This window comes from Antrostomus carolinensis, unplaced genomic scaffold, assembly GCF_000700745.2.
Source record: "Antrostomus carolinensis isolate BGI_N321 unplaced genomic scaffold, ASM70074v2 scaffold10634, whole genome shotgun sequence".
NCBI classification, from domain to species: Eukaryota; Metazoa; Chordata; class Aves; order Caprimulgiformes; family Caprimulgidae; genus Antrostomus; species Antrostomus carolinensis.
In genome coordinates this window covers 62,600-76,868 of record NW_010310108.1, presented here as the reverse complement: position 1 = coordinate 76,868, position 14,269 = coordinate 62,600, and the positions used below count along the sequence as shown (strand labels likewise).

General features: G+C 39.0%; 1 protein-coding gene across 1 annotated transcript in view; it reads left to right on the top strand.

Moving 5' to 3' along the window:
• Positions 1–5: 5 nt before the first annotated feature.
• The window catches only part of CREBBP (CREB binding lysine acetyltransferase), a gene marked incomplete at both ends in the record, with an annotated part of 76,859 nt that continues 62,595 nt past the window's right edge, over positions 6–14,269 (top strand). The window contains one exon of the mRNA XM_010166306.1: positions 6–119. Coding sequence (XP_010164608.1) covers positions 6–119 — 114 coding nt within the window. The remainder of the gene's footprint in view (positions 120–14,269) is intronic.

Genomic DNA, 14,269 nt, shown 5'->3' with positions numbered 1-14,269 from the left:
CTGCCCCTGCCATGCAGGGGAATGCAGGCAGTGTGCTGGCAGAGACTTTAACCCAAGTATCTCCACAGATGGCTGGTCACACCGGACTGAACACAGCACAGACAGGAGCAATGACTAAAGTATGTACATATAATTTAATATATTCTATTTGTTGCACTTGTGTTTTTTTTTCTCCATACAGCTGTTTAGAAAATAAGTAGATTCTTTTCTGGAACACAGTTAAAGAATGCACTTTCTTGAGTCTGTATTTACCTGCTTCAGTCCCAGTGATATCATGAAAGCAAGATAATTGAAACAATATTTCTTATGTAATCAGAAATGAAAGCACTTGTTGAAAAACACATCCTTGAAAGCTGGATAGTATCTTAGCAGGGTGAATGAGAAAAAGAGGAGTGTAATCCTGCAAAAAGGAAGCAGACAATTACTTCTGTGAAGGATCTCAATTTAACTACCAGACAACAATATCTTCTGAAGTGATGTGAAAACTGTTACAGAAATATTTGTAGATTGAAGGGAGAGGTGTAGCAATTGGTCCTCTTGTAAAGGACCACTGCCAGCAGCTGTGCAGTGAATGTTCTTCAGACATAGAGGAACTGATCTGAAAACATTAAATTTCAGATAGGTTGCCAAGCTGATGCAAACTCCATGAAAGGGAAGGGCAGTGAAGAAGTCTCATTCGATGGCCATTGCAGATTGGGGCATGGAGTACATACACCTGGAAGTGTCTGCCTCTGTCTCGGGGCACTGCTCTGGTCCCTGCTTATTAGAGTAATTGCTTTTTAGTTCTTCATTTTCCAGGTGGGAGCTTAGAGAAGTGTTCTGATCACTGCTCCTCCTGTCTTTCAGTGGGAGAGCAGTGTGACTCATCTCTTGTTTGTGTTGCTTTGGTCCAGTTCCTTCCTGAAATTTTGAGAGCAAACCCACCCTGTTCTGATATCAGAGATGAAAATATCTTTTTCTACATAGTTTTTCAATTCATCCATCACTAGTCATTGTTGTTGTAGTTTATTGGCATGTAAGTGTTAATTCATTCATGTGTTAGGATCATGGAAAAAATTGCCTGACATAGAAGAAATCATATTCTCTGAAGAAATGCTTACATCATTGTGGAGTACTTATCTCCAGGCTGAATTTGTTGTGTGGAGGGGCTTGGTCTGCACAGGAAGAAATTTAGCTTACCTTTCCTTTGGTTTTCTTTGAAATTTGTGGGAAGAGTGACAAATTCTAATTATCTGGCTTATTTCTGTGCTTTCTTATGGCTTTCTGAGTTCTTAGGAGTAGATTTTTTCCTAGCCACTACACATTGATGTGATGAAACTACTGATTTTTTTTTTTTATATATATATGAACCAACTCAAGTAGAATTACCCTAAAGCAAAGGAACTTGCCTAAGGTCTTAATCTGACAGAGTATTTCTAAACCTGGAGGCAGAGGTTCTGTGATGTCTTGATTTATTTTAAACAAACCCACCCCTGGTAAAGAATAGGCTGGCACTCAAACAAATTCCATTTTTTCAAGAACTTCAGTCTTAGTCTGATGCCAGCTGCAAATGGGATTCACCAGCTCAGGAAGGTGACCTGGACTTTCTCAGTTATCATATGTTCCAGGAGTAAAGGAAAAGTTAATCTGGACAAGGAATATGTTGCAAAATAATAGTGGAAGTGTCCCTGTTAATGCAAATCACTGTATGCAGTGCTGTCCTCAGCACTGGTGATCCATTTCCAAAAGATTAGAGGAAGATTAGTGCTTTTGGAAATCCCTAGACACAAAGTTTAGGGAAACTGAAAAGGTAGGACTGTTTAGTGACAAAGTGTAAGTGATAAAATGGTGCTTCTGTGAAGCACTAAGAGAAAACGGTTTTAAAGAACTGGCCAACTTGAAAAAAATTAGAAAATTTGAGCAAGTGAGCTCAATATTTTATGTTTCCATTTTGGAACAAATTAGTTTTTCTCTGATTTTTCTCCTGACAAGCAGAAGACTTCTGCATTTTTGCCATTCTCTTTAATAGGCATTCGAGGATTGACATCCTCTTCCAGTCTCTTCCCATCCCTCAATTTATTGTCCTAATAGGATTATCATCTGTGATTGTGTAATATTTTTCTCTTACTGATTCTCCAGTTGTGATGAAAGCTCTTAAGAACAGCAAGGAAACATTTCAGTGAGTTTGTCTGTGCTTCTGAAACTGAAATTTCTGCTGAAGGAGAATGTGGGTTGGTTTGGTTTTTTCACCTCCTGTTCCTCGATGTTTACCACAGCCTAAAAGATTTGAGGAGCATCAGTAAAAGTGGTGAGGAAGCTCCTCTGCCTGTTAGGGAATGTGCTGAACTTGACTGAAGGGAGTAAAACGTAGCTGTTGTGATGCTTGAAAAACTGTATCAGGGCTGGAAGCAAATCTTCTAGGTGGTGACTGTAGCAGTATATCCTGAGGGAAAGAAAGAGGTGTGAAGTACAACTGCAGAAAGAAATTCTGAAAGAACTTTTAAAACCCAGATTTTCTGGTTAGGTTCAAAATTAGGGATGTGCATCACTGATTAACCTCATTCAAGTATGGCTCAGAAGCCCATTTTTCTGAATTCAGTGTGTCTGTACGCAGCATAGCACCCATGACCCTTGCTGGCTTGAGACCAGTTTTGTTGGGCAAGACCTTGCTTCCTAGATAGTTTATTCTAATCCTTTTTTAGTAAATGCTTAATCAAGTACATTACTTTTTCTGTTTTTCTTTCTTGTGGTATGTTTTTGTAAGCAATTCCTTCTACTAAGAGAAATAGAAGGGGGAAAAAATATCCAGGATCTGATCCTTTCACCTGCTCTCAGAAATAACTGGGATTCGTTTCATCTCGAGCATCATCAGCCAGTGTTGTTAATTTAGAGCTGAAGGTGCCATTTTAAGGCAGCTCTTGGAAGAATGAAAAGTACACCAGAAGTGAGCGTGGTAACTCAAACTCGTGAGGCATGTGCTTGCCTAAGTTGAAGGTGACAGATAAACTTTACCCCTAACCAATTAAGAAGGGAATGAAGAGTAACTGATTTCAGTGTTAGAGGGCTGCAAGGTGCTGACATCAAGACAAATGTTCTTTCCGTTGGTTGGGAGAGATTAAAGTAAAATACTTCCTCCATCTAGAGACATGAGCAAGGGATTTAATAGATTTCATATGATCCTCCAGAAGAAGCAACCTGTCAATACAAGTTAAACAATAGCTATTAAAGTAATATTTGTGTTTTCTTGAGAGTATATTGCGTGCTCTTGACAGCCTAGAATGTGTTTGGAAACAGGGAGCAGAGTAGTCTCTGAGAAGGTTTTGTGAATTTAAAGATACAGCAACTTACTATAGCAGGGATTTGAATTCCTCATTGGCCATGATTGTGCAGTTTGCATATTCATATTTATTTAGAGCTCCCGCTTTTATGATTTTTGACTTGAGATCATCTGGGAACCTTTGAGGAAACCTCTCTTCTATGCTTCTGTAAATAATCTGCTCCGTTCACTACCGGACTCCTTTTCTGTAACAATTTTGCATTTAACTGTAGCATCATAGCCCTGTTTTCTTGGATGACACTACAAGGATGGTTTTCATTTGATTGGGTTGAAGTTCTTGAAGATATTTGCTTAAAAGAGCAGAAGGGTTCTTCTTTGAACAATTATCACTTAGTAGGAGTAGAGGAACAGATCATCTTGTCACAGCAATTTCCAGTAGTAGCAGAATTTACCTTTTCTGTTGTCCTGTGTTTCTGTGTAAAGTCCATTAAGTCCAGAAAATACGTTCCAACCATCTAGAAAATCTTTTTAAATTAATGTTGTTTAAGATTGTTGGTTGTCAAACACTTGAAGCAGTAGCAAAGCTCAGCAGATGGTCTGTTGCTTCCATAGAAATGAGCACTTGGTTGCAAGCATGTTCTGTGCCTGATCCTGTCCCGTTGCTGTGAGAGCTCATCTTTTTCAGATGAGGGAGATGAAACCTTCCCATAGCTAGAGCCTGAAGTTGTGTTTCTGTAGATCAGATGTTACACAGTCTCTTGCTGAGATGCATTCCCCTTGTCCTAATACTGCTATTAAAGCTTGTGGAAAATCAGAAGAAGACTTTGGGACATTCCCATTTATTTTGTGTGGTTCTCAAGCTTTGTTTTTGCACTGTTGGAGTTTCGGGCAGTGATTCACCTAATTGGTACTTTCGCTCTTTCCCGTAAGACGTAGTAAAGTCCCACTGAGACAAGCAGGACTCAAGTGTTTTCTTTTTTGTGTGTTTCTAAAGTGTAACACCTACCTTTATAATCTTATAAAAGGACTTTTTCTTCAGTGACTTCATTGCTGTATCACTCAAATAAGGATATTCTGGTACCCAGCAGCAGAAACTTGGGGAAAAAACTTGGGAGTTGTGTCTGGCTGATGATCCGTGGAAGCCATCGCTTTTAACCCACAGTGAAACTACAGCTTACTGGGGGTTCCTTTCAAAGTATTTTCCTCTACAGGACTAGGAAACCTACCTCAAGGTTAGTTTTCTTTCTGACAGGTGCAGTTTAATCAAACATGTTACTGGGCTCTGTATGCCCAATAAAAGGATGTAATTATTTGGTCAGATCTTAGACTGAATCTGTAAAGAGATCAGGAGAAAATGGTTGTTTATTTTCATACCTAGTTATGAGGATTACAACATTATTGGGTTGGTTTTTTTTTTTTTTTTTGTAAAATGCCTTTTCAAGATTGTGAATTTTAAATTATCTCATTTTGAAAACTGAAGGAAAATATTTGTATTTATATATAAGCTAGAACCTGCCTGGCAGGGAGAAGCTGATAGAAAAGCTGATCTGACTGGCACGTCCTCCAGTGCAGTATTTCAGGAGATGGTCTGGGAGTAATGAGTTTAGATACAGAGTTCAAAGTGCTGGTTGCAAATGATGAGTTTTCTTTACTTATGCATTTATGTTTTTAACTGGAAGTTCATACCAGTAGTAGGATTGACACCAAAATCTGACGGGTTTAAAATATCACTAACTGTGCAAAAATAGGTCTTGTATTATGCTGGATTTCTGCATATAAATTCAGAGCAATCTTTTCTTTTAACTGTATTGGCCTAATTGATTTGAGTAGTGCATGTTTTCAACTTTGTTTTAGTCAAAATAGCCACATGGCCAAGCATGTTGCAAGTAGGAGAAGTTTTAGATTAAAGAGGAGGAGGAACTCTTATTAGAAGTGAACTTCAGAAAAGAGTAAAACCATTTTTTATGTCTACCAAGAGAATAACCAATTGTTTGGGGTTGTTTTTTTTAATTGTTGAGCTCTAAAAGAACTGAATTCTGTTATTTGTTGTTTCTAGGCTGGGTGTATATACAATACACGTGCTTTTGACAAGCACCTTCACAGTTTTGCTCCCCGCGGTTGTTCACTGGGTGGTGTTTTGGTGTTGGATATTAATCTTGAGTAAATTTAAGAAGAGAATGAGCTACTCTAAAGTGCCAGAATTGTGACACAAGCCTCCAGTTGTATGTGTAGTTCTGTTGCTTGACTCAGTGTTTTGAGGACTCTGCACTAAGGAAAATTTGTGGTCAGAAAAAATGAAGCGAGCTATTTATTTTAACAGATTACCCAGTTGATATTGCTAAGTACCAGATTTAGACACGCTTGCTGATTGTGAATTAAGTCAGCTGAAGATGTTCTCATTCCTTTGCAGTTCTGTATGCTTTAGCAAACTGCCGGTGCTGTTTGTTTCTCTGGTGACTCTCAATCTGCCTGAATTGTTTTAACATGACTTGCAGTTAATTTGCTGCTCATCCTCTTAAGTTGTCCGTGCTGGCTGCCAAGCTGACTGTCTCCTAGCAGACCATGCCTCTGGCAAACACAAGTAGCCAGTCTAAATTGTATTCCAAATAATGCTGCTTCCCAGTTTCAAGGGACTCTTAACAATATTGCAGACTTGACTATAATCACTTGATTCTCTGTTGAATAATTTTGTCTCCAAAACAGCGTTTTTATTGAGAAGAGACATGTGCTTTTATAATAATACAAACAGAAGAAGGATATAAATATATAGAAACACATAACAACAGAACTCACTGACTCGTGGTAAAATTAAAGTATCTGTAATGCAGTTTTGTTTTGAAACATGACTGTGCAAAGTGGTACTCCACAGATGAGTTTACTCTGATATACCAAAGAGATTTGGCAACTTTAAAAGCTTACTTACCACAGCTATTACTCCTGGCACCTGAAATTGAGTTGTTTCCTATTTCTAGTACATGAGTTAAATTTCATTTGCAGTTGTGCAATTTCATTGAAGATCTTGGAAGTGGTAATCACTTGGCTCGTATCTTCTGCTTATGCTTAAGCAGGGACCAGAGTTCAGTTTGGCTCTAGTGCTTCAAGGTAAATGTTGTAAGAAACAGAACAGTCAGCCTTCGTGGGGATAAACCACGACCTGGATTTCCCTCCTTCTGCTTCCAACTCAGGCAGGTAAAAAGCCTGTCTCTATTAATTTGCGTTGGCTTATTGTCCAGCTGACAAAAATGAAATGTTTATAGTGTCATCTCAGAGTAGAATTGTGCCAGTATCTTCTACTGTGGTAACACAACACAAACAATAAGGGTTTTGTCACTAACTCTAGATTACACTGGTTACCATCTTGTAATTCTTCAGTTTTTGTTGTTGGAATGAGGTTTATTTCTTAGAGTATCTGAAAGGAGGTTTTGTGGAAGTGAAACTAACACATCCACCAGTCCTTTTGGAAGGCAGAGATTAAAAGCAAGATTTCCAGTGTTGTTTCGGAAGGTTTATTAAAATGAGAAAATAAATTTTTAAGTCCTTGATAACAGATTTAACTGAAATGACTTATTTTTAGTTTCCAGGCAGTTTTCAGATATCTTCCTGCTGCTGTTTGTACTTTGTTGGGTTTTTTTTTTTTTAATACACAGGTAAAAAATGACTCAGACATTGAGAGGGAGGAAAACCTGCCAACTTAAATGTCAGTGTGTAGAAGTTACGAAATGCCTGGTTACTTCAGTCAGAAGGAAATGTCTTTGGCGTAGTAATTTTCTTAATAGACTCCAGTCATGCATATAGATATTATTGCACTGGAGCTTTTCTGGTGATGAGATCTCTTAGCAAGTCTCAAAACTTCTCCTTACTTAAAAGATAAACTTAATGTTTGTACTTGACAATGAGCTGTGATTATATTGTGAATCCTGTAATTGGAAGTACGTACAGAAATGTGTCAAAGCACCTGATACTGTGCTCTGAAAACTAAATGCTGATGGTTTGTTTTCTGAGAAAAAGGCAATGCAGGAAACTTGGAAAATTAGGTGTAGCATGATACAGTGTCAACCTACCTAAGAAATGGATCAGGAGTGGGGAAGTAGTGAGAGGAGGCGATTCTCCATCTGTGGAGCGAAGGACAACTGGAAAAGCTTCTACCATCAGACAAAAAATAACAGTATGTTTGAAAGTTGCACCTTGTAAATTTTGAAATCCCCTTACTTAGCTAGGGGGTTGAAATTTCAGTACTAGAGGCTACACAGAGCATTCCCAAGTCTACTTTATAGTGGGCAAGCTAGTTTTCACCTTTATTTAAAGATTAACTTTTAAACTAGAAAAGATGTTTCGATACACACTTTCTCCCCACATCTAAAAAACAAACAAACAAACAAAAAAAAAAAAACAAAACAAAAAACCCCCCCAAAACAACAAATTATTGACAAAATAGCCAGTTTACTTTGCAGGGCTGAGTGTAAATAATAGACTATAACAGCGTTTTCCTTTCTTGTGAATGTTTGGAGGAAATACCTCTTGTTTTTTGTTTGGAAGCCAAAGTCCATTGGTGTGTGGTATGGACAGACAGTTGGACTGCTGCAGCTTTGTCCATTGCCTGTGAATGGAAAAAGCTCATTCCTCCTCCTCCTCCTCCTCCTCCTCGCCACCACAGTAAAGAGCATTTACTCCAGAAATTGCTGTGACTGGGGAGGGAAGTGGCACACTGAGCTTCTTGCTTGTGTTTGAACTGTTTGTATGTAATCCAAGCAGTGACTTTAATTTTAAGGCCAGAAATACTTTATGTAGAATTGAGATCTAGATGAATGAGGACTTCAGATGAATTTTTTTGAACTCCTGATGCTATGAAAACCACCTGTAGCATCTGGAAATGTTAGTACTTACATATTCTGAAGATGCTCAAGCCCCAGAGTGATAGACATATTCTTTGGTTTGGCAAATAAACAGCACCCTGTGCCATAAAAGGGAGTCAGTAGTGCTTTTGTTTTAGAATGAATCATAATGAAAATACAGCACGTTAAATATAGGAACATCCTTGCCAAAAGGACCCATCTAGGAAATAGACTTTTAGAAAAGAGTAGTAAATAGATTATTTAACAGTCTCAGAGACGCTGCTGTTTTGGGGAGGAAAGGTTTTGTGTTTTCAGAGTGACTGCAGCATAATGCTGTCCTGTCTGTATGGTAGCCTTTTTTTTTTTTAAGGGGATTTTTAAAAACAAACAAACAAAAAACAAGTGCCCTTTGAAACTTTTGGCAGATTGGCTACGTTAAATAACTGCCTTTACGATGGGAGGATCTTTGTACCCTGGAAATGGAAAAGAGTTGGAACACTAGGAGTCAAAGATGGGATTTGACTCTTGGAATGGGCGGTGTTTGCTTCCTTGGTCTGATACTGGGCATTTTGGGTTAAAATCTGTTTCTGGAGAATGCTGTGTGCAGGCTGCTCTGGGTGAGGAGCGTGTGTGTACAGCCCAAGTTTGGTCCCACTGTTGCATTTTCAGCAGATCGGATCTTACCTTGTGTGCAGACCTGTTGAGACATCTCTTGATGGCTTCACACGAGTTGTTAAATCTTTGAGGAGAGCGAGTTTTTACAGAAAGACTGGAGATTTTTGAGGTAGCTCTTCAAGTCAGTTTGGTATTTCAAAATAAACATATTTGGCTCTTCAAGTTATTAAAAAATTATTTCAACAGTGTAAATTATTTATAGTTAAGTTTTTCCTTAGTTACTGTTAATGATATTTTTGCTGATGGTTGTTTTGAGTAAGCTATATTGATTTATTTTTTTTAATGTATTTAATGTAACCTGTAGTGTAAATTTGTTTTGTGTCTATTTGATTTTTACTTTTTTTTTCCACAGTTCTGGATTGAAATAGAATAATGAGTTCTCTTAGAAACACAATCTCTCCCTTCAGTGTGTCCACTTTTCCTTTAGGATTCCTATCTGACAAGGAGAGTACATACTGTAAAGAAAGGAAACAGAATGCCTCTTTTCACTATATTTTCGAGGCACCTTTCCTGTTGCTGTTACTCTGTAGAGCTACTGTTGCTTTTCCCCCACCTCTGTACAATGTCACAGCACACAGACTGCCTGGTAATGTGTCTTTGCTCAGCCTTTGGGAGATAAATGGAAAGAATCTCTCTTAAATAGGGCTACTGTTTTTCTTACCAAAACAGTCTATTCCTTCTAGTACTAAATTTTTGAAGTTTGATGTACTTTCCTTTTACTTGGCTGTCTCCAGCCAACTATAGGAACTCCAGAGCTGCTGAGTTGCCAGCAGACACATCTGTAAATTCTTTTGTGGCCTGCTGGGTACATTTGGAAAGGCTAATATAATATCTATGATGTAGAAAATAAAGGAAGAAGCTTGGATGTTGTGCTCAGATTTGCTATTGATTTAGAAACCTACATTTAGCTTAATGATGACGACATAAAGGAGTTGAAGGAGGACAGGGGCATTTGAGTTGAGATCCTGTGTTATAAAATTCTGTTCTGGTGTGACTATGAATGTGTTTCAGTACACACTGATACTTGTGGAAGTGACTCATAAAGATTTTGGCCCGTGAGTATACAATCAAGTAACTGTAGGGGTGTATCTTAATTGAATTTCAGCCTCTCAAAATCCTCTTTTTAAGTGTTGTTGAATTACTCTTTGTGTCAAAACTAGATTTTATTCGTGAAACAAACCTTTGAAACAGCCTTAGTTAATTTTGTGCTTCTGGTTTACTTCCTATGTAGTAAGAATAGTTCTTTATCTAAAGCAAACCACTTTTTCTGCTTGGCACTTCTGAAAGCTTTTGAAGCAATTGGAATATGTTGATCAATTGTGGCTAATTAGCCATTAGAGCTTTGAAGTTTTTATTTGCAGAGGTTACACTCATTACAAAGTAAACCTTCTGAGCTTTATTTTGGATTTGTAAGTACAACAGTGATGCTCAATGCAGAAATTGCTTTGGTTCTTCCTATAGTATATTCTGTTGTGTCAGCACTCAAGCTCATGAGGAATTTTGGAGACATTTTCTTTCTTTAGGTTTATATACAGTGCAAGCATATGGTTATTTTATTTTCTTTTTTCCTGGAAAAGGTTAATTTCTAGTTAAACATATTGAAAGAGTTTGTTCTCTATGTATCCAGTCATTTGTAAAGAGTATTTTCTCATTAAATTCTGTCTTTTGTACTTCAGTGATTACACAGAAATGTTTGTACATTTTTAAAGGGGCTTGTTGCCTTGGAATACTTAAATTTGTCTTTGACCTTCATGAAATGCTTGGAAGAGAATTTCAAAGCTTAGTACAAGTGGTAATAAAATACCTGACTTCCTCTTAATGGGATTTTAAAAATTTTATTTCTAGCTTTACCAAATCTTTCATCCTGTAATAAAGGATTTTTCTTTGCGTTAGTTTACTACTGAAGAGCAAGACACTCTGAATGCTTCATGAATCTGTTTGGGTAGGCTTTTGTGACAGCAGTTTGGTTAAAGAGGTGGGAGAGTGGAGACTTTGAGCACAGGACAGGCTTCCTTTGAACGCTGCTAGCCAGATCACGATTTAATTCTCAAAACTGATTCTTGAAATGTTACCTTTTTTTTAAGGCATTCTTATTACTTACTGACTTTAAAAGTGAGTAATTTTAAATGAATGTGTTTATCAAACTGCCAAATCTGCAGATTGGTTTAGGTGAGGAGCTCTCACCTCAGCTGAGAGAAGAGTGATCACCACCATTCTTGCACTGAAACTGAATTCACTTCTTGTGGTAACGCCTCTGGCTTTCTGCCATAAAATGATTAATCTTTTCCTTGCCTCTCCATCTGTCCCTCTGGCTTCTACATTCCAAGCACCACGGTGACTTTCTTTTGGAACGTGTTACTATAGGATGAAATAGTAGTTAGTAGAGACTTACTCTTTTTTTTTTTTTATCAGTAAACAGGTACAAGATGATGCCAACATAGTAAAGAAAGGCTGTCTTTCCCACTTCACAAATGAGCATGAATTCCTAATGGACCTGTCTTTGAACACTTCTCCGAGGGCCTTAATCAGTTAGGTGGACCTTGCTTCGTGTTAGAGATTTGTGTTTCATACCAAAGGGTGATAAGAGTCCAAAGTGCGAAGTCCTCTGCGTGTGCCTGGCTGCAGAGCGGAGCTGCTGTACGGAGCCTGCAGGCGAAGCGGCCGGTCGGAGTCGTGGCAGTGGCACACAGGGAATAAGGAGGGATTAACTCCGGGTGGCTGATGTCAGATCATAGCAGCTCTGGAACTTGTGTGTAATTCATCTGGGATCCAGTGGAGAAGTGGTGCAGATAGCAAGGCATAGGTCCCTGTCTCTCATTGAGATGGTGCTCTGGAAAGCAGAAATAAGCCGTTAAAAGCAGTTCTCTCCTCTTTCACTGTTGCTTTCTCACAGTTTTAAAAGCAGCTGAATTGTCTATTAGTCTGAACTTCTGAAATTCCTCCATTCCCTGGAGCAGATCTACTCTTGCATTCACAATACGTTGTGTACTTTGATTGGTAACTTCTGAACATCAGAGACACCTGAATGCTTGATTTCCTTGTCTTCAGAGAAAGATAAGAAAGATCAAAAGGAAGACAGTTAAAATTATTTAAGCCAGGCAGTGCACACCAAGGGTGACACGCTTCTTGGTAGCAAAAATGGATGGGAAGAGAGAAGGGGGACAAAATGCTGAGTTTTTTAACCAAGTTGTGTATTGAAAGCCCAGATTTGAAGTATATGTAGTAATTTGATGACAAGGGATTTGAAGGTTTAGTCCAATAGAGGAGTATGAAGTGACTGGTGATGTAACAGGGGTTTGGATGAAGCGTGTGAGATGCTGATAGCAATGGCTGGAGAAGGGTTGGATTATTTACATGTGGTTGCTCTGTCAACCTAAGGCTGTTGATTATAGTATCACCCTAAAGTTACAGCTCAGGCATTCAGAAAACTGAATCATAGTTTGTAGGTGGCTTTTGTAAGGTGGAACTAGTTCTTGTCTCCTCAGCATGTAGCATGTTATTTCACCCTGGGTTGTTTCAGTGGTGCAGCAGGAGGAAGTAAGGGGAATGTCGTCCCCTGCAAGTAGAAGGGATTTAGAAGGAAGCGGTAGTGAGTGACAGAGGTGTCTTCCTAGAGCGATTTATCCTGTTGAACAGGCAAGCTCTCACGTACTCAACTCTTCAACACTGCTGTTAGTCTGTGAAGATCTGGGCCTTTCATCAAAACAGATCATATCTAGGATGCCTCTGCTCTCTTAATTATGACATGCATGCTCTATTCGCTGAAATAATTTAAGTTATTAATCTGAGGCTTACAGTTAACTCAATTTTAGCTTTTGTACCATAGACTAAGTCCAGAATATTGTAAGGATAGTGGTGGCTCACTTAAAGGCCGTGTTTGTGTCTTCCTGCCTATAACTGTTTCGTCAGGGGAACAATTAGCTGGGAAAAAAGCCTCTGACCTTTCTCTTTCTATTGCCAAAGCAGATCCGAGAGTAGCAGAACCAGTAGATCAGCTGCGTGTCCTCACACTGCCACCGTAGAGGCTGTAGCTCTTCACTGCACCCCTCCCCAGGGGTCTTCCCTCCCGTGTCCTCAGATAATCTTTCTGAGGTGCTGACAGGACAAAACTGGCAATAACAGTGTCTCATTCAGAGCCCTGGATACTGCTGGTAAAGCAGCGGATAATGGCAGCGGTCTTTGTGCCTTGTTGTTGTGGAGATGTTAATCTGAGTGGCATCGTCCATCTCTCTACCCAGCAATCTTAGGAACTTAATTATCTTTGAGACCTTCAACAAAAGTGGGTCCAATTGACCAGTGATTTCCAGTGTGATTAGAGATAAATTGATGTGAGGAAGGGGGAGGAGGTGGGACACTGATTGTCACAGCACGGTTTCTTAAGCAGGGATACCTGGCTAACAACATAACTGGTTTTGTGATCCTGCAGTCAGTGTCCGTCTGAAGAGGCAACTTAATTGCTGCTGGATTGAGTGAACGAATGAAATTCTGTCTTGCCATCCACCCTGTCTCTGATCTCGTGTCGTCAGATGAGCAATCAGCTGAAGCTGCACTTAGCCATGTTCAGTCTTAATACGGTTCTGTGGGGCAGAGGAGGATACAATAGCTGGATGCAGTTTTTGGCTTCTGTGCCTCTGCTTTCCTGGACTTTGATACTTGTCTCTGGGTTTGGTTAATGGTCTTGGCAACTTGGTCAAGGTCCTAGGTAATTTTTTTGCTTCCTGAGGTAACTTTTTTCCTCTCACCTTTCTGTGTTGTCTCTAGACAAGCAGAAGGGGACATCTGATTCCCTTTCTATTGTTAGGTTCTATTTTATAAAGAATTAAGCATATAGGAATGACAGTGATCCAAAGTCAGACGTGGTACCTCTGATTATAGGCCTTATGGCTTTTGTGAATTAATTCCTGTTGAGGAGAAGTAGCACTCACTACTTAAATAAGATTCATATAATCTTAAGAATTTCAGTGGTATTTGGTCACTGACATTTTTTTCCAATTTTTACTTGGAAGCTGTAGAGATATTTTCTTTAGGCAGCGAGAATGCTAAGAAAAATTTACACCAAAGTTAAGTTCTTGCATAAAAGAAACTCTGCTAAATAGAAAATATTTGTGTTATCACCTTTCTGTTCCCAGAATTGGTACTTTAGGATCACTTCAGTCCTTACCTTAATAAGATAAGCAAATTAATGAACTTAAGTAGTAATCTAAATAAATTAGGCTATTAGATTGCAATTAGACTGTCTGCTGTAGCTGTGCTCTTTAGTCCTTTGGTTCTTGAGGCCTCTCTGAATCCTGTCACTTTTATGTATCGTTCATGAAGAAGTAATGCAGCGTGATCATCATTACAGTAACATTCACATCCAGCCAAACGCAAAGATACTGCTTTACACCTACCCAGTCGTCTTCTCGTACCCCCTCTGGTCATACCATAGAATCATAGAATGGTTTGGGTTGGAAGGGACCTTAAAGCTCATCTAGTCCCAACCCCCCTGCCAGCAGCAGGGACACCT